The 23,258-nt window shown below is 51.7% G+C and overlaps 2 protein-coding genes across 5 annotated transcripts; both read left to right on the top strand.

Annotated features, from left to right (window-relative positions):
* Positions 1 to 48: 48 nt before the first annotated feature.
* Positions 49 to 10,304, top strand: SF3A2 (splicing factor 3a subunit 2). Of its 4 annotated transcripts, none has more exons than XM_039515537.1 (9): positions 49 to 202; positions 2,139 to 2,309; positions 3,420 to 3,491; positions 4,963 to 5,009; positions 6,457 to 6,566; positions 7,450 to 7,499; positions 7,992 to 8,132; positions 8,714 to 8,782; positions 9,809 to 10,304. In XM_039515537.1, exons 2-9 carry the CDS (start codon positions 2,184 to 2,186, stop codon positions 10,142 to 10,144), a joined length of 951 nt encoding a protein of 316 aa, XP_039371471.1. In that variant the 5' UTR covers positions 49 to 202; positions 2,139 to 2,183; the 3' UTR covers positions 10,145 to 10,304. The 4 variants fall into 4 exon arrangements, with proteins under 4 accessions (XP_039371471.1, XP_039371470.1, XP_039371472.1 ...); XM_039515536.1 differs by having other exon boundaries at positions 75 to 207; XM_039515538.1 differs by lacking the exon at positions 49 to 202 and adding an exon at positions 228 to 271.
* Positions 10,305 to 12,182: 1,878 nt separating this feature from the next.
* On the top strand, positions 12,183 to 22,542 carry AMH (anti-Mullerian hormone). The gene is made up of 5 exons (XM_039516231.1): positions 12,183 to 12,889; positions 16,282 to 16,460; positions 19,760 to 19,883; positions 20,265 to 20,448; positions 21,489 to 22,542. Exons 1-5 carry the CDS (start codon positions 12,259 to 12,261, stop codon positions 22,402 to 22,404), a joined length of 2,034 nt encoding a protein of 677 aa, XP_039372165.1. The 5' UTR covers positions 12,183 to 12,258; the 3' UTR covers positions 22,405 to 22,542.
* Positions 22,543 to 23,258: the final 716 nt, after the last annotated feature.

Raw genomic sequence — 23,258 nt, 5'->3', positions numbered from 1 at the left:
CAACAAGCCACCACCGCCCGCCCCCCACAACGCGGAAGCGCCCGGCCCCGCCCCGAACCCGGAAGCCTTTTGTCTCGCGCGACCCGGATGCGCTTCCCCGCGCGGAAGCCGGAAGTGCCTCCGTCCCCGGCCGCTGGGGCGGAAAGCTGCGCGTGCGCAGTGAGGCGCTCTCTGGCGGGCCTGCGAGGAGCCGCGAGCGCCGGTGAGGTGCGCGGGGGAGGGGGGGTTGTAGGCCTCGGCGGTGAAGCGTGAGCTGCTCTCTGCGTCTAGGGCGAGTTGGGTTGGGGGCGGGGTTTCCGGGGCCCGGCTGCGTTGGGGGGGGGCTCTGGGGCCCGGCTGGGGGAGGGGGAGCTCCGGGACCCGGCTGGGTTGGGGGGCGGGGTTGTTCTGAGAGGCCGTTGAGTCTCACCCAGGCTGGATCAGGCTGGTGCTGGGTCAGGGGAGCCCAGTCCTGTGTTGGGGCTGAGGGGCCGGGAGACCCATCGCCGGCCGGAGGGCAGGAGGTTCACGTCAGGCTTGTTGTCCCCTCGCTGCACTAGGGGGAGGTCTAGGTTGGATATTAGGAAACACTGTTTCACTAGGAGGGTGGTGAAGCACTGGGATGGGTTCCCTAGGGAGGTGGTGGAATCTCCTTCCTTAGAGGTTTTTAAGGTCAGGCTTGACAAAGCCCTGGCTGGGATGATTTAGTTGGTGTTGGTCCTGCTTTGAGCAGGGGGTTGGACTAGATGACCTCCTGAGGTCCCTTCCAACCCTGAGATTCTATGAGGGGAGTGGGGGCTGTGTGGGATTCAGGGCAGGGGTCGGTTCTTCCTTCTGAAAATCAGAGGCCACGTTTCGCTGCTGTTTTCAGAGGCAACGAGCAGCCCCAGCCCCAAATTCTACATGTGCCGGCGGGAGCTGTGATCGCTCAGCACCTTTGACAATCCAGCTTCTGTCCTTAAAATGCCAGTCAAGTCTAGTGACTGTTCTCCAAAGCCTGAGGCAGCACCTCATGTAGCTTCCAGGCACGCGGTCAGGAGCAGAGCTGAGCCCCAGAGACTGAGGCGATGGCTCTGCCAGGGGTTTGCAAACTGGGGGTTGGGACCCCTCAGGGGGTCACGAGGTTATTACATGGGCGCTTGTGAGCTGTCAGCCTCCACCCCAAACCCCGCTTTGCCTCTAGCATTTATAATGGTGTTAAATATGTAAAAAAGGGTTTTTAATTTATCAGTGGGTGGGGTCGCACTCAGAGGCTTGCTATGTGAAAGGGGTCACCAGGACAGAAGTTTGAGAACCACTGAGGCACACCGTGGCTACTTGCGCAACTCAAAAATAAGCATGTTCATTGGTGCAATGCTAACTGTACACTTCCTTGCAGCAAGCTGCCTGAAGCCCCACTCAGGACCAATGCTTTGGTACTTCAAGTAGCAATGTACAAACACCTCTGTTGACATGGTGTCTGCCCCAATTTGCTTATAGTTGATGTCCAGTATTTTTCTGCTTATTGTTTAGCTCTCGTATCGTTTGGTTCTTTTATGTATAAAATACTCACCACAAATAATCAATGATTTCTAGCCATGCTGAATTTCAAATTGTGTTACATGTCCAACTTTTACAACACAGATCTGGGCCAGCAGACATGCCCACTAATTAACTAGTAGTTTTCAAACATTTTTGCCTCATTCTTGAGTCTATTAAATATCTCAGGCAAAAATGCAGACCCTTGTAACGGAGAAAAATATGTAAAAGTAGCCAGGAAAATGAAATCACCTGTGAAACTGCCCGAGGCTCCCATTGAGCCATTGTATTAGGTGCGCTAGTGCTGTTTGAGGGTGCTGATTCTGACCCTGCATTGCTTCCTATGGTGCATAGTAGCCAGCAGGCTGTATGCTGGAGAAATTAGGTTGGAAAACTTGGTGAGCAGGTCGGATGAGAGAGAGCCTGCTAGCAGATCTTGGGGAATTGGGTACTACCTTATTCAAAGGCTGCTCTGGAATCTGGAGTTTGAACATGGCAGGAGATGAAATTCAACCAGAGTCACTTCAACGCTTGACCGCTTCCACTGGGCGCTCTCTGCAGTCCAGCTGCCAATGAAGGAACATAGTGTAGCCTTTAAAAAACAGTGATTCACTGTGAATTGTACTCTTTATTTTTCCCAGGTTCCTTTTCTCACCTAAGTCACTTGAAGTGCAAAAGTCCCAATCATGGATTTTCAACATCGCCCTGGAGGTAAAACTGGGAGTGGAGGCGTAGCCTCATCTTCAGAAAGTAACCGAGACCGCAGAGAGAGGCTTCGGCAGCTGGCTTTGGAAACTATTGACATCAACAAGGTGAACTTTGGTCTCATCATGTACATAAAGAGAAGTAGACCTATTGAATCTTACCAAAGAGATGTGTTACAGGATTGCCATAAACTAAACAGGTGATCAGGGAAATATTTTTAAATAAAAGTGGATTTCAGCTTTTAAAGAAGTAATATGTAAGTGGGCATAGGGAATGAGTATTATGCTGCGCCAAATTCCAGGACTTGCTATATTCAGGCCAAGGTCAGTACCAAAAAAGAACCCAGTACTAGACTGAAGGATCAGTTGCAATTTCATGTGTATTATCCTGCAGACTACTAGGGCTAAATATGACTCCTGTGTATCAATGGAAAGCTGATGTGTTGGCCTTTCAGATCATGTGATATCGGATCTTTAAAATAAGTTCCATGATTTTTTTTTCTAATAATCCTCTTTTCTTTCTCACCCATATCCCAGCCCTCTCCTAGTTCAGATCGGATATGGTTGTTCAGTGGGTTGTTACCTCACAATGGGGTTCCCATTTTCTGAAAAATATAAAACATTTTTTCTTCATTCTAGCTTTCCTCCATGTAATGGGCACTAAAATCAAGTCAGTCTTGAAAGTGATACGAAATAATGCAAGACTATAATCAGAATGATGTAATTGACTTTAAAGTCCAGTATTATGCAGCTTGAAGATGCTAGATGTGATTTGTTCAGAGCAGTAAAACTCTGCCAGGGCCAACTATCTTTTTCTAAGTGCTGATCCTGGACCAGGGGTTAGAAAGAGAGAATTCTGATCTTCTGACCTGTTGTGAAGGGTTTTAAAGATTGAACTGAAACACTGTCATTTGATCCCATAAACAGTACACCTACTTTGATTGGTCCTATCCGGAGAAGTCTGCATACTTTCCCATTGTCATTTGTACAGCATAGATCATGCAGTTGATGCTTAAATACATTATTTTTAATCCTTCCGAAAGGAATGTTAGTCTCATAATTGAAATCAGTGAGTCTAAGATTCCTCTCTCCAGTCCAGGAATTATCTTGCCTTAGGTATGCTAATTACCTTTGTCTGAAAATTCAGTGTAGTGCAGGTTGCTGATATTTGCATGTGACTTCTCTCATTCAGTTCTTGTTCTCTTATCCTCTCCCTAGGATCCTTATTTCATGAAAAATCACTTGGGTTCTTATGAATGCAAACTCTGTCTAACGCTGCACAACAATGAGGTGAGTTGAGCATCTGCCTGTTGATCTTAGTGAAAAACCACCGTTCTAGAGTTGCATCGGATTCTGGCAAGTTTGATTCAGAGCTTTTGGGGGTGGTGAGAGTAAAGCACATTTAAACTTCTGCTGTAGATTGGGTGCTCTGGTTTTGTGCACGTTCTACACATTATTCAGTGCAAATTCTTCTGCCATACAAAATATGGTGTTGACGTTAAGGGTACCCTAAATATGAACATTATTAGGGAGCAGATCCAAGAATAGCCCAGAAACTGGCATCCATCTTCAAAGCAATAAAATGTTAGCTACCTCTCAGGAATTTCTGAATGCAGTATCTTTTCATGTTGTGCTGTCTCTCAGCATTCCTTGTTAATGTGGTTTTCCCCTTCAGAGCAGTTCTGTTTAAAAGGGCTTTCCTTTGAATTAATCCAAACTGTTCTTGTGTTGGGTGTGTATTTGAATAAACTTCCAGTGGGTCAAATTCAATTATTCATCAAGCTTGAGTGAATGTATTTAGGTTTTCTGTCTACTCTGCTGTTGAGTATAATAGAGACACTGTTGTGCTGTCTTCAGATGTAACCCCTTAGAGATGGTCTGATTTCCAAGGGGATGACTCCTACGAACTGGCTATTTTTTGTTTTGATTTGGAGGACACTGGATAAAACTTGTCCCTGTATCTCGCTTTGTGACAACAGGTTCTTATAATACCTAAGACCAGTAGAAATGTATCCATGAATTTAAAAAAAAAAAATAGAAAGGTTTTATTAGGCTGAAAAACCTAGATTGCGTTTGCAATGCACCACAGCACAAAGCTAGTACAGGCAAGTTAGAAAGTGGTTCCTGAGAAACAGAACAAAATAAGTAAATTTGCCATTTCATATTATTTCACTTTTAATAATAAAAAAGTTTAGAAGTATCTTAAAGACGCCTGTCTTTTTTTTTTTAATTGATTAACTTGACAGTTTCTTTGTAAGAAGGAGCATAATTATATGAATTGGGGTTGGTTTTCATGGGGGGGTGTGGTAGATCCAGACTCTTGTCTGAAGCAAGTACCACCCCACAGCTCCGCTGTCAAAATACCTCCACGACTCCCTGTGTGGTCTGTTACCTGACTGCCAGTTCCTGAACTGACCATTGTGTATGTGGGAGGGAAAAGGGATGAGACCTCCCAATGTGGGTTGAGAAGTGGAGGGTTGGGTTTCTTGGGGGCATGCAGGAGAGGAAGGGATTGGTGGTTGCGAGTTGAGTTGTGGAAAGGATGGATGAGGCCCTGAAAACAAAAATATACATTTTCCAGGTCCTCAGTGCAATTATGAGGAGGAATACATTTTCTCTTTATGCTGTAAAAGTTAAAATGTCAGCATTTCTTAGAGTTTCCTTCACAAGGCAGCTTAACTCCCAATAGTATCTCATCTGTGACAGTTGGATACCTCCCAGTTTACTGTCATATTTAACTTTATGTCTTGTTTTGTTGCAGGGAAGCTATTTAGCACATACTCAGGGGAAAAAGCATCAGACCAATTTGTAAGTTCTTAACTGCAGCATTTTCCAGTCTCTGGACATTTTAAAATACACACTTACTCTTTAATATGTACTGGGTATAAGCTTTAACAAATACTTCATCCCCGAGTTATTTGTTTTGCAGTAGAAATCAGAGAGCAAACTTAGTTTTGCTGTGTGCAGGCGGTGAAACAGTCTGGTTTGGTTTGGTTTTTAAGCTTCCCTCTTTCCCTGGGTGCAGCCCATTAAGTAGTTCTTGTTCTCAGTCTCATGTCTTATTCTTAAGTATTGAGTGATTCAAGTGGCTGAAGACAAGGTGGCTGCTGCTGATGGTGAGGAATATCTGGGAAGCTGTTACACCAAAACGTATTGTACCTGACAACACTAAAATACAAATACGTTGTAGGGAACAGCAGGCATGGAACAGTTGTGATCTATATGGTGGCTAATTCTGTGACCTTACAAAGCAAGTTATGGGTCTTCTGCAGTACAAAAATAACTTTCTTTAGAGCATTCTGAAAGTGAGCAAAAGCTCATGAGCGTGGGGGATTTGAACGTAGAGTGAAAGTTAGATAAGCTGTTGGATGACATTTTAGAAGCTTACTTCCAAGGAGCCGAGCGATGCAGTGGCTTAGGGTGCTAGCCTAGGAAGAAGGATGGCCCACTGGTTAAAGCATTTGTCCGGGATGTGGGTGACCAGGTTTAATCCCTTGCCCTGCCACAGACTTCAGGGGTAACCTTGAGCAAGTGTCTGTGCCTCAGTTCTCCAACTCTAAAATGCGAAACGTGGTACCCTGCCTCACAGGAGTATTGGGAGGAGAAATACACCAAAAGATTGTGTGGTGCCATACGGTCTCCATTACTGTAGCATCTGAATCCTTAGATAAATACCGTTTCATGTCCGGAGCCTTTAATCCACATGTCAAGACACCACATTCAGCTTAAGGTTATTCAGTGCGGCTCAGTTGACTGCCTTTGCTAAGGGGAAGCTCTAGATCACAGTTAACCTTGATTGACGGAGTGGAGTACTGGGTCTGGGCCATACGATCTCTTTAAAAATAAATATGTAAATAAAAATTTAATGCTAATAAAGAGCTTGGTGCAGAGGGGTTGAGGCTCCCCTCAGTATGTCCTTCTCAAGCCAGTGCTGTTGAGCCTTTAATTTCACAGGCACTAAATTCACCCACAGAATTAAATAACAGAAGTACCCTTGATTCAGTTGGCAGGAGCCTGAAAGGTGGAGCAGCTTCATGTGCTAAGTCGAAGGTGACACATATGGGAGCTCCTGGGTTAGCACCGTTGCAGTGGTGGGTTCAGATTCACAGCCCTGGGGGCTGTAGTTCTCTGCATCAGGGAGAGGGTTGGAAAGAGACGGATGGCAGGGTTTCAAGGGTGGAGAGAGTGCTCTGAATTGAAAGGGTGACGCTCCGAGGTGTAGTTAGATGGTGACCTTCTCCCCTCCTGATTTCAGGGCTCGCCGAGCTGCCAAGGAAGCTAAAGAAGCCCCTGCCCAACCTGCACCAGAAAAAGTCAAAGTGGAAGTGAAAAAATTTGTGAAAATTGGACGACCGGGTTATAAAGGTAGCTAGTGACTGGCATGTCTGTTACATCAGGGTACCTGGTGCTGTTTGGTGTTTGCTTGAAGTGCAATGCGGTGGGTGGGTATTAATTATAAATAAGCCTTTTAGCAGATCTGGTCATAAATGATAGGCCCTCGTCCCTCTCTCCTTGCATTGTTTTGTTTGCCCATAGAATGACTCTGTCCAGCTGGCAGTCAAATAAGGGCCTGTTCAGTAATACGTTGGTAGTCACGATCTTTCAGCTGTTACAGCATCAGTGATGCAGGAGGTGAACAACATCAGATGGGATCTGGTTCTCCTCTGCCACCTACCATTGTATAAGTGTCCCCCTTTCTTTCCACAAATGCTGAGGGTCACTAGCGAGATTTGTAGTCTCAAATTTGCCCACCCATTTAAATAAAAATAATCCCATGGCACTTTTCATAGAAATGAGGCTTTGTCATTGTGTTCTTGGCCAAAACTTCCCTTCTGCTTCTTCCGTTGTGTCCCCTTATCTCCACTTGTTTTGCAGTGTGCTGTGTGCCAGTTCTCTGCCTCTGCCCCAGAAGTGGCTGCACTTCACTGGTGCTATATGTATAGCTGAACACTTTGGGTTAAAAGCTATCAAATAATGTAGAGTATTAAGAACACTGGAAAACTCTGAATGTTCGCACAATTGTAATTTCTCTGGAGTGGTGCTGTTTGTAATATTATCCGTTCCTAAAATCGGATTAGTGTCACTCCAGCCTCAATGCTTTACTGCAGGGGTTTCAACCTTTTTTCATTTGTGCACCCCTAAAAAATTTTGAATGGAGGTGCTGGCCCCTTTGGAAATCTTAGACATAGTCTGCGGACTGCAGGTTGAAACCACTGCTGTATTGAACGCATTCATTGTTCTATTCCAGTGACCAAACAGAGAGATCCGGAAATGGGCCAGCAGAGCCTCCTCTTCCAGGTAAGGTACCGTTAACCTCGCAGCTCTCTGAGAGATGCTGGTAAAGGAATTGCTCAGCTGGACGTTCCCAGCAGGGTGCATTAGAAAAGAGACTGGCATCGTGGGTCCTGGCTCAGTTCCCGGTAGACATGTTCCCACACAATTAAAACCAGCCATCCTAATATTCTTGACACGGGCTGAGGATTGAAGGGGCTCTGGAGACCGAACAACCCTCTTGTTCCTAGGAATGGTCTCTGTAGAACTGCAGTTTGGCACTGGTGCCGGGGGAGACTTTCACTGCTGGTCCTGCTCCTGATGATGCTGTAACTATCATTTGGGTGACTGGTGGAATCCACGACCAAGGCTGTCAAGCTGGTTTCTTTCACCTCAATAAATATCCTTCCTATAGAGATGTTAGTATATGTACTGGCCTTTCTTTATAGCCTGGAGTCTTTTGCTGAGAGAAGGAGGGAGGAGTGAGTCTGTATCTCATGCTGCAATATCACTCCACAGATAGATTACCCAGAGATTGCTGAAACCATCATGCCTAGACATCGGTTCATGTCTGCATATGAGCAAAGGATTGAGCCCCCAGACAGACGCTGGCAATACCTTTTGATGGCGGCAGAGCCCTATGAAACCATTGCTTTCAAGGTACAATTTAAGGGTTTATTGGCTAATAGTGATTGGGAATGTGTCTCATAGACTTTAAGGCCAGAAGAGACCACCACGATCACCTAGTCTGACCTCCTGCATGTTGGTGTCTCTGCCGCCCCATGCATTTTCTGCATTTGTTGAGCTCGCAGTGGGGAATAAAGAGCAGTGTGGGCCTGTTCCATTGAGCCTGTGTGGATGGGGGCATTGGTTGGCAGTGTTGAAAGAGGAGGGCGAGCACAGACTCCTGGACCACCCTTTGGGATTAACAGAGGCATGTGGCTGAGAGAATGGAAACCAGGCCATCTGGGCAGCCGAGGAATTCTCTGCCTCGAGCACCGAAAGGTGCTCCTGAGTCCTCCTTGTGCAGGTGTTACGAGGAGCCGTTTTCTGTCGATACACTTGCCCTTGGCAGATATGAAAGTGACTTAATTCCTCCCCTCTGTCTATTGATGTCTGATACTAGCACATCTCACAAAAGTAGGGAATAGCTCTGTTTATCTGGCAGCTCTAGTGCTTAAAAAAGACCCTGGAGCTAATCTAGTGTTGCTAATAATAGCTCTTTACTCCTTTTGTTACAGGTGCCAAGCAGAGAAATTGACAAAGCAGAAGGAAAGTTTTGGACCCACTGGAACAGAGAAACCAAACAGGTAGCTGGTGACTCACATGTCTCACTTCTTTGTGAGGGAGTGAAAAGATAATTGGGGAGGAGAGGGGGGCACTGGCCAGTAGTTACCAGTATCCTAGCACTGATACTTCATGTTTCTTCAGTGTTGAGCCTCAGTGCTGGTCTGCTGAGCCGCTTGCAAGGCCAGGTTCTGAACTCCAATCTCCAGTGTGGGTTGAATGCTTGGTGATGGGTCAGGCTGATTGATGACATTTACTCAGTTTCCTAAGGACACTGGGCACAAAGGCAGCGTGTGCTGGAGCTCTTCTTTCCTTGAGCCTGTGCTCAAAATTCCGTTTTCTGTCTAACTTGTCTTTGGCATGTGATGTGAGCTTCCTTGGCTGATCTGAGTTACTAAAGGGGCAGGTGTCCACCCCCTGAAAGCACAGTTTCAATAAGCCCCATTATTGGCATTCTCAGCAGGGAGATGGAGATTTGAAGGGGTCATCAAGACTGAACTCCTCACCCATAGAAGGGGTCCCTCCAGGTCAGGTTGAAGTGCATTTTGGGGAAGCTAGTCCAGGAGGCAGAACTTTCCACAGGGAACGTGCTGACTTAGCAGCCGCACAGCACCAAGGGACCAATACATAGTAGCACCATGCACTGCCACTAACATGCGCCAGCGACTGGGGGGGGTGAGGTGCCCACACAGTATATACATGAGAATGCTGGGCACAGTATAGCAGGGATGGGGTGACATAAATAGAGATGGGTTCTGAGTAATCACTAAGCGAGTAGCGATCAATTTCACATCCAAAGAGAGTGTTTCGGAGTATTTAGAATGAGAAGTGGGACTGTGTTTGGTGCAAGCCCAGGGGTTGTCTGTCGATGGAGAGGCTGAGTGTGATGTGATCCCACACCTAAGGCTGGACGCATTAAGCATAATGTTTCAATGGTTAACCCTGTTTCTTGGGGTTCTGGGAGAGAACATGGCAGGGCAGCCACCTTGGGAGGTTCCCAAGCTGTTTTGTTGTTTGAATCTGTCCGTGGTTTTTTTTTTTTCCCCTAGTTTTTCCTTCAGTTCCATTTCAAAATGGAGAAGCCCCCAGCTCCCCAGAGCATCCCTCCTGGACCCCCCACCGTGAAGAGGCCTCCACCGCCCCCACTGATGAATGGCTTGCCCCCACGACCACCTCTCCCGGACTCCATGCCGCCACCACCTCCTCCTCCAGGCGGCATGACCTTGCCACCTATGCCTCCCTCTGGACCTGTACCGCCCCCAGCACCACCTCAGCTGCCACCAGCTCCTGGGGTACATCCCCCTGCTCCTCTGCCCCCCATGATGAGACCACCGCTTCCTACAGAGGGGCCAGGAACTATTCCCCCCCCACCTCCTTCCAACTGAAAAGCTCCTCCTGGACTCTTTTCCCAGTGGACTCCTTTTGATTTGTGTTTAATTACAAACAGTTATTTGCTCAGAGGGAAATCTTTGTCCTTTTTATATGCTAATAGCTTTGCCTGCATCCTGTAGGTTCATTAAAAGTCTTTCTATGTTGTTTTCTGTATCTATGTCTGTTTCTTTGGATTAAGAATGTTGCCTGTATTCCCCCATTAGTAGCATTAAAGGGACCAAGAAAATGGGTAGATAGGAAAATATTGTCAGCCTTGCTATCCTTAGTAGTATATATTCGAAGTTATAATCCAATCAATGGGAAAATAAGTAGAATTCACATGAAATCTCAACTACATAACTGAAGTAACCATGAATTAAATGTACTTGAAGTAACATCAGCTTAGTCTCATGAGCTCCAACACAACGCTTCTCCCGGTGTTGTTTTTGCATAGCAAAAGAGTCATAGCATTTGGGAACTGTTCCATGCTCTACATTGTCACTTAGGATCATCCCCTCCTCCCCCCACCTCCAAACACACACACACCAGAAAAACTTTTGTGGGTTTCCATGACAGCTGACTTTCCCCTGGCTGTCACACCACTCCAGAATTTAATCTTGTACTGGCCTTCTCATGAGCATGGACAGTGTGATCCAAATTCAGAGTTGGTCTGAGAGTTCAGCTCCTGTAGATTTAAGTGCAGTTGCACTTGTTTTGCCCGGTTTGGATCTGGCCATGTGTGTCTCAGCAGACTTTTGATGGAAGTGGATATTTGCCCTGTGGGCTGTCTGTTGCTGCATCTTGTAGACCCAGTGCAGAAGCTGTACAGAGATTCTGTCTGAGAACTTGGATGGCTTGTGTCAGACAGCTGTGGGCAAGATCATTGTAAAGTAGAATTTTGAAGTGGACAAAGCCACAAACATTTTTAAAATGAAAATTGTGCGATTTTTAACTTGTAGAACAATAGTAAGAGGGATTTCTCTTAAGATGAGCTGGTGCTCAGCTGGTACCCTGAAACCTGCATCTTAATAGCCTTTGTGGCTTGAATCTGTGTCTATCAGGTTGAAATATCTTACCCTGAGATGGGTTGGAGGCTGTCACTTGTGAGTCAGTAGAGGAGAACTCTGAGCAAACAAGCCCTTTGGTCTATTCCCAGACCGTGGTCTCCAGCGCTGCTGCAGATTGAGAGTCTCTGTGCTGTATCTAGCTCATGAGTATTGCACACTGACCCTGTGGACCAACAGAAAGGTCTGGCTGTGCGTTGAACTTGGTTTTGAAGACCCATGGGCATCAAATTTCTATAGAATAGATGTGGTGGCCAGCCTTAGCCGTTTGGTACTGTTGGTATCCGAGAAGGGAAAAAGGAGAAGTTGCCAGTAGTTGTTATGGCCCAGTGGGGACGGGCTATTGCAGGATTATTCCCTGTGTTCTCTAATCCAGTCCAGTTTTTGTCTCAAGGTCTGAGGCTTCCATTACTTCCCTTGGGAGACCCCTTCCTGATGCTCCTGCAGAATGAAATATTTTAAGACCCAAGCACTGAGGTTTTTTGGGAGGAGTTGGACCAGAATGCGAATCTTTTTGAGGTGACCTCTCTAAACTGTCTGCAGAATGGAAGAAGTGGTGCTCCCAGTAATCAAGGGAAGCTTCCCAGAGAGCGGATCAGTCTAAACCTACCTTCCCTCAGTTTCTTCCCATTCCCCCTACTTATACCCATACTTTCCAGTCTAAGCAATTCTGACCCCCTGGATGTTTCAAGCCCTAAGAGAAATGTCTGCCAATCCCAGTGAAGATTCAAGCCGGACTGGCCTTCTTTCTCCACACCCTTCTTTAAAAACATCTTAAGTCAAGGACAAGCATCCCTACAAATAAGGTAAACAGCTTTAATTTTATAACATTTCCAAGTGCTAGATGCGATGCCAAAAATAGAACAGAAAAACTCCTTTGAATCGGCCCTCCCTCCTCAATAGCACATTGGCCTCTGAATTTTTCTCAGGGGAGGTGTGTTGTGCATTGTCAACCCAAGGTCACTTTGTTTGAACGGGAGATGCAGTCCTCCCCTTACATAAGTGTTTCGAGGGATGCACTCGAGTAACTAGCCTCGGAGTTGAGAGCTGCTCGGAGGTGGAACATGAGGCCTGTGCTTGCAATGGCTTTGCAGTGCCTGCTGCTGCTCCTCCCCTCAATGGCTCTGCTTGGAAAAGGAGGCGTTGGGGGAGGACTTTCACTTGCTGAAGAACTGGAAATAACCTTTTCAAAGGAGTCGGGACTTGGAGAGGAGTGGAGAGAAAAGGAAGACGGGCGCATATATGAAGGAGCAGAACCCAACTTAATGCCATTGACGTCCAAGGCCACCACTGCTACTCGTCTCCTCTTGAAGAGTGACAAGCCAGGAGATGATGCCAAAGGAGCAAAATGCCCCCAGCTCATCCCGGAGGAGGCAGTTTTCCCAGTGTTGGGGTCAGATTCCAGCCTCCCTCCTTGGCCCATTGGTGGGCTGGAAGGGCCAGTGTGCAGAGTGAAAATGGGCAGGAGGTACGGCTTGGGCCAGAGCCACTTGGAAGTCGTGGGGGTCCTTACCAGCTATGAAAGCGATTTCCTCAAGGTGGTGAGACGTTCAAGCTGGGATCAAGGCCGGCTGGAGACCTTTGGGATCTGTCCTGCTGGAGAGACCCATTCAGCTCTCCTGTCTCTGAAACACATCAGTGCTCACTTGGCCGACCCAGGGGAGAACAGGTTCCTTGTGCTGCATCTTGAAGAAGGTAGGTGCTAAGAGACCCCTGAACTGACTGACTGGGTTGAGAGAGATGCTGAGATACCATGTTGATACGCATGGTGTTACCCAGCAAATACTGCTTTGCACACCAAAGAGAGGGGTTGGTAGAAGATGAAATGGGGGAGGGAAGGGGAGTCCCTCTCTGAGTAGAAATTACCTAATCAGTACAATAAACTTCCCATTTGTCTTTAGCCACCATCTGAATTGCGGTGATCACCTCGAGTGTGTCCCCATCCCTAACAACCTCCCATCCTCTGCTTTGACTTCCAGTGCTGCTGGGTTAATGGACTCCACCACTGCCCTTGTTCCTGGCCCTCAAGGGCCATCTCACTCGTTCCTCCAGTATTTACGGTAAAATCCAAAGGATCAGTTGAGACCATGTTCTCTTACTGCAGAAAAGAGGGGGGAGGGAGGATATGTTCCTAAAGGTGGCAACAATGTTCTTGCCTGCTCTTACCAGTGACCCAGTTCATAGGAGCTCTTCATACCCCAGCGGTGGGCCTGGCATAAAATCCTAGAAAGAGCCGATTGCTGAGAACAATTCACTCTTGTTCTTTCCCTGGTAGTGTCAGTCTCCTGCGAAATGTCTCCAATCCTGTTCTTGAAGCATATCTCAGTCCTTGCTGCCAGGGTGAGTTTGCCTGTGTAAAAACCCTGCAGTTCCCCCTTTGCAGTACGTGGCACGAGGATGCTTAAGCAGGCAAATGTGAATGGATCTGTCCAGGTGTAGCCACCCCTCACACTTACCCTGGGGTGGCTGTGAGGAAAGGGCACCATTGAGACTCTCCTAAATCAGTGAGGTTCTGTCTTTGGCCCTGGTGAATTCACCCTGGCAGCCACGTCTGTCGGAGGGATCCCTTACCAGCAGCATTCTAGCATGGGCAAGGTTTTGACCTGGCTGAGAACTATGCTAGTTAAAGTGGGTGAACTTTCTTCCCACTCCCCTACACCCAGCCAACAGCATGTTTAAATATATAACACTTAGTGCTGGCTTGAGGTGGTCAGATTAGATGATCATAATGGGCCCTTCAGGCCTTGACATCGGTTTAGTCATATGCAGCTGCAATGTGTGTGTTCCCTCGCTTCACTTCTCCAGGTCAGGGGTGGGATCATGTCCATGGATGAAAAGGGAATTCAGTCTCCAAGGCATGTCCATTTTTTTGGCCGCTCTGCTGAGCCTGCCTGTACAGCGGTGGCTGGCTCAGAAGCTGGGTTTTGTTCCATGGATACCTGCGTGGCGTCCCTGAGCACCCAGCAGCTGTTTAACTCTGACTTGGGCTGGATTCGAATCAGCAATGCAGAGCTGAAGAGTGCTGTCCCTGGGCGGCAGTGCCCCGAGCGATCCAGTTCATCCTGAAGCATAGCTTTGTATTACTGTTCTCAGACAGAAAGAAATCTTGGGCACACCCGGTGAGAGAAACCACGCTAGAACTGCTCCCAGGACAGTTGTATTTATTGCGTATGGCTGAATAATCTGTTACTTCTGGCCTGGGGAAGCTTCCCAGGGCCTGTGAAACAGCAGGAAGCTTTTGTAGTTAACCATTTTTTGTACTTTTTTTAATGAAAACAAATTTGTTCCTCAATTTAGCAAAATGGTGTCCCCCAAGCATTCAGCCATATTTTGCTGCATTATCACTGGCATTTGCTAGTTAGCACTAGTCATGTCACTCAATGCAAAGTTAAGGGTCTTCTTGCAAAACCAGGTTTACAGAGGCTGTGTGATTCGTTGGGTTGAACAGAGGCCTGGGAGTCAGGACCCGTTCAATTTGGCTCTGATGCCTTTTCTAATGCTCTGATCTCTCCAGGATCACCACACCCATCACCACTGTAGTCAAGCTCCTGGCTGGATCAACAGCACAAGTCACTTAGCCCAAGTTGGTACCCAGCAACTGAGGTGCCCCCAAATCAGTGGCTGGTTCTAAACGTTTTTGGTCTTAAACTCCCTCTGAAGCATCTGGCACCAGCACTGTAGGGAGACAGGATACTGGGGTAGATGGACCATTGGTCTGACCCAGTATGGCCGTTCTGACTTGGGTGTCGCCCCTCCCACTCCAGCCCTCTGGTCCCTGCCTCTGAACAAGCTATAGCTTCGGATCCAGGATGTGCATTTTGCCAGGACTGGTTATCGTTAGGGTGAGCAATTCACCCTGCTCTGTGGCTTGGAGATCTTTGAGTGACTTCCTCATTACTGCTTCTCCTGCCTCCTCCTTTCTAGGAGCTTCCTAAATACTGTGTATAAATTAGTGGTGAGCCCTACAGGGATCAGTGGTAGGGTCTTGTGCTCCTCTAAGACCAGCTTGTTACTGGAATAGCTTCTGCCAGAGAACACGTTTGTGATGTCCTCCAAGTGCCTTATCCCATCTCCTTGAAAGACATCCTGCTGTGACCGATTTCAGGAGGCCACACACCTACACGCTTACCCCGGAGGCTGCTGTGGGTGCGAAGAGCCATCTCTGGAGGGGTAACCAGGGGTCCATCTTAAAGTCAGACAGCAGGAGGAGTGAGAGTCTGGAGAAACTAGACCGGTCAGAGTTTGAAAAGGGGGAAGGTTTCAGTCTTGGAATGAACTGGGTGCAGCGTGTGTGGGAGTCTGTTGGACGGAATCAGAACTGCGGTGTATTCTAGGCCCCTACATAATGCTAAACACGGCTTCCCTCTAAGGGGCAGGGTCTGCGCTTTTGAAGCAGGAGGATCTGGATTCTGTCCTCAGTGCTACTGAGATGTGCAGGCTGGACATAGTGTGCAGCATTGGAGGGCATCCCACTGAGCCCAGAGACTGGGAAATGGCAGCCAGGGGCAACGTGTAGGAGCAGATGGGGTTTGTTAAAGTGGCACCTGGCCTAATCTTGGCTTGGAACAAGGGCTGGGCAAAAATGTCCTGAAATCCCATGGTATGGGCAGGGCAGCAGGAGCAAATACCGTCTAATGCCACCAGCAGACAAGGGGCTGGGGTAGATCCCTGTGGCAGCCCTGAAACCCAAGGAGCCTAGGAATTGGCAGTTCAGACAGGGATCTGTTCAGCTCATTATCCTGGCACCAGCTGCTTCAGAGGAAGGTGCAATAATCCCAGCAGTGGGTGGTGATCTAGAATAACCTGCCTATAGGAGAAACAACTGCTTCATCCCTGGCAGTTACCGATTGTCTTATGCCCTGCGACAGAGAGGTTTATAACTCCCGTGGTTTTGTTTTCTAGCTAGTCCCAGTGTGGATTCCTCAGCCATTATCACAGTCTGCCTAATCCTTTTTTTGGTGTCCCTTGATATACTTGGCCTCTGACATCTTGTGTCCAGGAGTTCCACAGGTTAGCTGCATGCTAAGGTGTATTTCCATTTCCCCAGCGAGAGAGTCATGCTGTTTGTGTTGGCTTTTCTCTGGCAGTGAAGTGGGATGCAGAGACGAAGCTCAGGTTTAAGCTGGCTTTTCAAGAGGACGTGGGGCGGTCACTTGGAGAGCTCCAGTCTGCCTTGCTGGTGTTTTATCCTGGAAGCAGGGAAAGAAAGGGCAGCAAAGCAAGAGAGAAGCTCCTGGCAGCAGGAGAAGGGCTGCACCAGAAGCAGGTAAGCAGCTGCCCAAGGCTGGCTTTCTTTAGCTGTTCCGCACAGCTGAGCAGTGGCAGGGCATGCTCCCCCCCACCCCCAACACGCCTTGTCCTAGATCACTAACAGGGCTCAGCCAATCCTTGGCCCCCGCTGCTGCTACCAAGGAGCATCTGTCATGTTGGGGGTTTTGCAGCACAGGTCCCCACACTAGGAGCTGGACTGGGACTGGCACAGGCTACCAGCCAAGTAAGCACGTTGCTTTAGGTTGCATAGATCACTTTGCACCGTCACTTCTATTTTGTGCCATGATACTGGTGCCCATCCCTCCACCACCTCCTCCATGGATTCTCTGGGAGTCCCTGATGTAGTGGGTGGAGATTTGATGTGTCCCTGGTGTTCCTATAGGTGGCGCTCTTATCCCATCATCCAAACTGAGGACGGTGGGAAAGACAAAGGGGAGGGGGATCTCTGTGTGCAGCCAGAACTTCCCATGCTCCTTGGGGAGGAAGGCAGAGAGCTCTCAGCTTCCGCGGGGGTGGGGGTTGCTCACTATCAATTCATCACCCAGTCAAATGACAGCACCACTCACCTGCCAGCACTCCCATGCTCCAGCCTCTCTAGCATCGGCGTGCCAGGCTGTGTCCAGCAAGGGAGAGGCGGTGGTTACTCCTGGGAAGGGTGGCTCCCCGGCTGAGGCATCCCATGTAACCAGGCAGCAGGGGCGGATGCACCAACCCTGCTGCGCTCTCTGCCTCCCTATGAATCCACTGATAAAATGCATCAAGTTGCCTGAGCTGCGAGTGGCTCTGCTCTGAGGGGCGGCTGTGAAAATGGCCCCGGAGGGCTCTGTGTATATGGGCTGTTGGGGATTCCCACTCAGATGTGCTCACTTCACATGGGTGCAGGGTCACTGAACTCGTAACGACAGCCCTGGCTGGGTCATCGGTGAGGAATAAAACTAGCACCTCTGTATCTAAATGCAGGAGCCAAAGGACCGGTTCTGCTGGCTGAAGCCAGCTCGTAACGGTGTGCGCGTGTTATCCCCACTGAAGGGGGGCCCAGAGCCACGCTGTTCGCCGGCATTGCACCTAGCTGGGCTCGAGTCCCAGAGCACCGGCTTCTGGTGCTAAAAGCAGCCGTGTAGAGGTTCAGGCTCTGAAGCCTGGGGGGTGAGTGGGCTTCAGAGCCCAAGCTCCGGCCTGAGTCACAGCGTCGACACAGCTGCCTTTCGTGCCGGACTCGGAGCGTGAGCCCCGCATGCTGGAGGCTGTAGAACTGGGCTCTGAGTCCCGGCCGTGGGCTGCCGTTTGCAGTGTAGCTGTACCCCGGGAATGACTCTTCCCCTCTCTCCCCTGGGCTGAGTCTGCAGGCTGGATTCTGCCCTCGGTGACGACGGGGTTGGACAGGAGACACCAAAGGCTAAATTTGGCCCTGCAAGGGGAACCTAGGACGGTTCCATGGCGGCTGCTCAGGAAGGACTAGACTCCAGCACCCTCTCCTGGAGCTGGACTGGCCTTGCAGTGCTAATGGGAACAGCCTCTGGTGTCTTCCACAGCTGGGCCAACTGGGCTCTGATACAGAGCTGTTGGATAAGGATGAGGCATTTTAATTGTCACTTTTCAGAGCAGAAGTGCCCGCGAAGAGCTGGATTTCCAAGAGCTCAGCTGCCATGTAGGCACTAAAACACGGCCACCGGGGGGGGGGGGGGGCGCGGCAAGTGGGACAATTTGCCCTGGGCCCCACAGGGGCCCCCACGAGAATATAGTATTCTATAATATTGCAATTTCGGGCCCCCTGAATCCTCTGGGCGGCCCTGCACTAAGATAAGCAGCCAGATTTTTCAAGTGCTTTCCATGAAGCAGTTCTGCAGCAGCAGGGCGTGACTGGGGGCAGTGCCCCCTACAGGCACCCTTTTGCCATTTCACATTTTTCACAGGAACCACCCCTGTGAATATTAACCCCCCTACCCTTGCTGCCTTCTCTCAGCAGGGCTGCTCCCTGTATGTCCCAGAGCCAGGATTTGCTTATATCGCTGACGCAAACGAGGCTGTCACAGCTGATCCCACTACAGGAGAGTGAGCTTTGTGTATCTGCTGGCTTTCAGCTCCCAGGGGGAGTGCGCAGCCAGCTGGGTAGATCCGCTCCGCACATGTGCACTGAGCATGTTTGAGGCTGAACCACTGAGAGGAAATAAATACAGAGACTTCTAATGGCGTTCAGATGTGTCCAGCCAAATCTTGCAGCCTTTACTCAGACAAAGCTACCTCTGACTGTAGGGTTTCGCCCTCTGTTGGGGAAGGAGTAAATACAGGAGCCCTGTCGGAGGCAGTGACCGAGCTCCTGTGGCCTTCGGGGGGTAGTAAAGCATAGCAGGCATGTGAGTGCGCTCCCTTGGGACATGCTGGAGCACTGGTCAGGCTCCTCTGGCGTTGAGCTGCCCATGGCTGGAGGAGGCAGCTGCTTGCCTTTCAGGGGTCTGCCACCCAGTCGGCTGCACAGGGAGAATCCCAGGCAGCTTAGAAGCTCGTTTCTTTAAATCTGAACTTACAACCAAGCCCCAGGCTAGGTGGGCTCCGCGTCAGCGTTGCCAGAATGGCAGGGTTGGAGGCAGCCCTCTGACCCTCCAGCACTTGGGTGAAATCATCTCAGGTCAGCAGGGGCTGGAAGCTGCCTCCCAGCTGCTCTGTGGCTGGGGTGGCGTGAGCATGCTGGGTCTCAGGGCTGAAAAACCCGTCAGCTCCTTGTTGGCAGTCACAGGACTGAGTGGGCCATGGGCGCTAAGCACCACTCCCAGCCGGAGAAGGGAGGCGCAGCGGGAAAGATGCTGTGGCCACTGCTCCAGACTCTGCCCCTTTCCTTTCCCAGCATCTCCCAGTGCTGAAGAGATGGAGCCCCCCTCGCCCTGTTCCCCAGGGGCACGGCCCTGCCTGCCCCCTCTGAGCCCTGCAGCCCTGGGAGCAGCTCAGCGGATGTGCTGAGAAGCCTGAAACAGCCAGGAACAGATTATAATGCTGCGTGTGTGTAGATCCCTGAAGGAAATGGACAGAGCTGCCTTTGTAGCCAGCAAGGCCTCTGGTTTGCAGGCAGGGGGAGATCCAGACCAGGCTGCCGGTCCCCTCCAGATCCCGGACAGTCAGTTACCTCCGATTCACATTCCTTCATGCTCAGCTGCCTGGGCCTCTGCAGGCCTGTCCCCTGGGTACAGTCTGGGCCTGCTGGGCTCTTGTCCCACCGTACGGGGTGAGCCAGGCAGGGACAGGTTCGTGTGCACCCACCTGCTCTCTTCCACCTCCGCCGGGGCTCTGCTCTCTCTGCAGGCTCTCTGCCTCTCCAGGGACACCCGGTACCTGCTGCTCGGGGCCTCGGTGATGTCTGCCATCCGCTCACACCGGCAGCTCAGCTTTGACGTTTCCTTGGCAATCAGGCGTCCCGGTGACGGAGGTACGAGGGGGGCTCCCGGGCAGCTGAGAGTTCTCTGATGGCTGGGTGGCCCGTAGCCCATTGGGGTCTCGAGTGTGATGGCAGAGGTAGCTCCCGCTGACTGGCCGCTGTACGCAAACACAGAGGGGTTATCCGCGTAGGCAGTACAGCCTAGGGGTTAGTGCGGGGGAGTGGCAGCCCAGACTCCTGGGTTCTATCTGGGGCTCTGGGGGACCTTTTGAAAGCCCCATCGTTTTCATCCCCAGCTGTAGCGTGAGGACAACTGTGGGCTCCACCCCAGGGGCTGGGTGGGTGTCTGGGGAGGGCACCAAGCCCCTTAGTGGGAAGGGGCGTCCTGCCGCTGCTGATTCCCCCTTCTCCATCCTCTCCACTCCCTGCCAGGCTCCCTCCTGCCCCCACTGGAGGCCCAGCAACTGCTCTTCGGTGCTGACGAGAAGTGTTTCACCAGGATGACCCCAGCCTTGCTCTTGCTGGTGAAGCCGCGGTGCGAGGAAGACGCCCCGTCCCCCTCTTCCTTCCTCTCAGCGGGCGGCGTGGTGGAGACGGTCCCTTACCCACAGCCCAGGTGTGCAGGCTTTCAGGATGGGAACCGGGGGAGGGGAGCGCCCGCCATTCCAGCTGGGGACACCCCCAGTCACCTGGCGTCAGCTCTGAGCAGCTCAGCCTGGCCTAGCCCCCCTGCTTTGCCCAGGGGGTTAGAACGGACAGGCCGAGTGTCAGATCGGAGCAGCGCCCATGCTGGGCGTGGTGGGACAGTGTCCCGGCAGACTGACCCTTTCTGGGCTGTTCTCCATGGCCAGGGCTCTGCAATGGGTTGGCTTCTTTGGGGGCAGCCCAGTCACATGCTGAGGGCACTTCTGAAGATGGGGGTGTGTGCAGGGGCTGGTGGCTTGGGGAAGAGGCTGCCCCCAGGTCTGAGTGCAGCATGTCCCCCTCAGGGCCATGTGAAATGAGTTGGGTGGTTCTCAGTCTTGTTCTTGGGAGACAGGTGCCCACGTGGCAACCTCCCCTCCAGCCTGTCACTGCTCCAGCGCAAGTCCCGAGGGACAGCGAGCCCCACGGATGGACCATGGGAGGGGGCTGTTGGTAGGCCAGGGTGGGAGGCTCATTCAGCTGCACCTGCTCTGTGGCTAGAGGCCTCTGCTCCCGGGGCTGCCAGCTGGGCACCATTCGCCAGCACTGAGCTCCCTGTGGAGCACAAAGAAAGCCCCTCAGGCTCCAGCCCCCCGCATTCCTGGGTTGGGAGCCCGCTCCAGTCCAGAGCCCTGGGGGCACTGGGGTGCTAGGAGACTGGGTCAGGCAGAATGTGCTCTGCAGTGTCCTGATAATGTCCTATGGCAGGAGTGGGGCAGGGAGTGCCAGGCCCTGCGGTCGGTGCCTTGTCCCAAGTGTGTGTGTGCGGGGAGGCCCCGTGCTCCTATGCCCCATGGGGGAGGGGAAGGCCCTGTGCCCATGGTGGGGGATCTGGGCCCCTTGGGGGAGGCCCTGTGCCCATCATGGGGTGAGGGGGATCTGGGCCCCGTGGGGGAGGGGGAACCCCCAGGCCTGTGGTTGGGCCCCTCGCATAAAGGACCCTTTGTGACCCGGTCTGTCTCCCCCTGGCAGCTCGCCCCCTGGTGGCAAGGCCGAGGAGCCGGCCTCTAATGCAGCTGCTGGCCAGGCCAATGCTTCGTCCCCAGCGCCCGGCAGCCGTGACCAGTTCCTGGGCAGCCTGACCAGGTTCGTCAGCAGGGTCCTGAGCCCCTCGGGGGAGCCGCCTACTGCCTCCGGCCTCCACCACAGGCTGGACTTCAAGACGATGGAGACGCTTCCTCACCAGCTGCTCAATCTGTCGGAGCAGGCAGCCCTGGAGCGGCTGGTGCAGTCGGACGAGCCCCTGGTGCTCCTGTTCCCCCAGAACAGCCAGGCGCTGCTGGAGCAGCAGTTCGGGCACTGGCAGCTGGAGGGGAGCCTGCTGCAGCAGCTGCTGGAGAAGCTCCAGGCTGTCATCCAGGAGCTGAGGGAGATCCCAGCCTTTCAAGCCAACATGGACCTCTTCCAGCACCTCCTGGCTTTCTGCTATTACCCCCTGGGCTCGGGCAGCAGCGACCCCACGGAGCTGCCCCGTGGCCACCGGAAGCTGCGCACGCTGCTGCTGCTCAAAGCCCTGCAGACGGTGCGCGCCCACTGGCAGGAGAAGAGGAAGGTGTCCCGGCAGAACCGCAGCGCTGGGCCCCAGGCCTACTGCCGGCTGCAGGAGCTGACGGTCGACCTCCACTACGATTTCATCATCGTCCCTGCGGAATACATTGCCAACAACTGCGAGGGCTCCTGCCAGCGCCCGCTCTCTGCCCGCATCCCCAACTACTCCTCCCACACGGTGCTGCTGCTGGACATGCAGGAACGGGGCACGCCCCTCCGGCGCAGCCCCTGCTGTGTGCCAGTCAAATACTCCAGCAAGGAGATCATCCGCTTCACCGGGGAGGGCATGCAGGTCACGACGTACCCCAACATGGTGGCAGTGGAGTGCGGCTGTCGGTAGAGACGCCCGGGCCTGTCCCGTCTCTCCCTGGCGTCCTTTGGCCTTCAGAGCTTGGAGGGAGGCGACTGAGCTGAGGCCGTGGCCTGGGCCTTTCCCCTGCAATACTGGCTCGTTGTTTCCCTCTGGCCCTGGTAGGTTTATGGGCTCATCACGCTCCGGGAAGCCGATGGCAGCCCCACGTGCGTCTGCCCCCCCAACGGCAGCAGAGCGCTGGGGCGGCGCAAGTGATGTGTTCCTGGAGCTCAAAGGGCAGCAATAGGCCAAATCTGACCCCCACCCCCTCCAGCTTTGTTAGAGGTGGGATGTGGAGGGGCCATGATGGGCAGCAGAACCCCGGCCCCTTCCTGCCTGATTCTTTATAATGTGCAGTTATTTCTCACGATCGTCTGGTTTCATTTCTCACCATTTCGTGCTGAGGGTGATGAGGGTGGGGGGGCGTCCTGGGGGAAAATCTGTAAGCGGGGGAGTCTGTCTGCATACAGGAGATTGATGCAAACATGCTAGTGCCACTGATGGATGCCATGGGCTAGGCCAGGTGCTGGGCTTTGCACACAGGCCACTTCAAATCCTGTGCTGAGAGCCAGCGCTGGCGGGGGCGGGGGTGGTCCTGGGCTGGCATAGCAGGGGCCGTGTAGCGCAGGCCAGAGGCCCGTGGAAGGCAGGGAGATCAGGCTGGTGGAGCATGGGGTGCTGCGGAGCAGGTGTGTGGTGCATTGGGGCGGCTGCAGGGCTGAGGATTTAGGCTGGTGCGGCAGGGTGCTGCAGGCCAGCCATGAGGGGCAGGCATTGCTATGGGTGAAGCTTGCCTAGCCTCTCAGTTCAACTCCAAATCCCCCCAACGTGTGTGCGGTTGA

This window comes from Mauremys reevesii, linkage group 26, assembly GCF_016161935.1.
Source record: "Mauremys reevesii isolate NIE-2019 linkage group 26, ASM1616193v1, whole genome shotgun sequence".
Lineage (NCBI taxonomy): Eukaryota > Metazoa > Chordata > Testudines > Geoemydidae > Mauremys > Mauremys reevesii.
Note: the sequence above shows the minus strand (reverse complement) of the source record. Positions and strands in the feature narration are given on the sequence as shown.

Bases quoted from the DNA above. Each gene is read 5' to 3' on its own strand.
- SF3A2 (XM_039515537.1), top strand. From the start codon at position 2,184: ATGGATTTTCAACATCGCCCTGGAGGTAAAACTGGGAGTGGAGGCGTA. The intron at 5,010-6,456 runs GTAAGTTCTTAA...TCCTGATTTCAG, and splicing joins AAAAAGCATCAGACCAATTT to GGCTCGCCGAGCTGCCAAGG. The intron at 8,133-8,713 runs GTACAATTTAAG...CTTTTGTTACAG, and splicing joins ATGAAACCATTGCTTTCAAG to GTGCCAAGCAGAGAAATTGA.
- AMH (XM_039516231.1), top strand. From the start codon at position 12,259: ATGAGGCCTGTGCTTGCAATGGCTTTGCAGTGCCTGCTGCTGCTCCTC. The intron at 16,461-19,759 runs GTAAGCAGCTGC...CTCTCTCTGCAG, and splicing joins AAGGGCTGCACCAGAAGCAG to GCTCTCTGCCTCTCCAGGGA. The intron at 19,884-20,264 runs GTACGAGGGGGG...ACTCCCTGCCAG, and splicing joins CAGGCGTCCCGGTGACGGAG to GCTCCCTCCTGCCCCCACTG.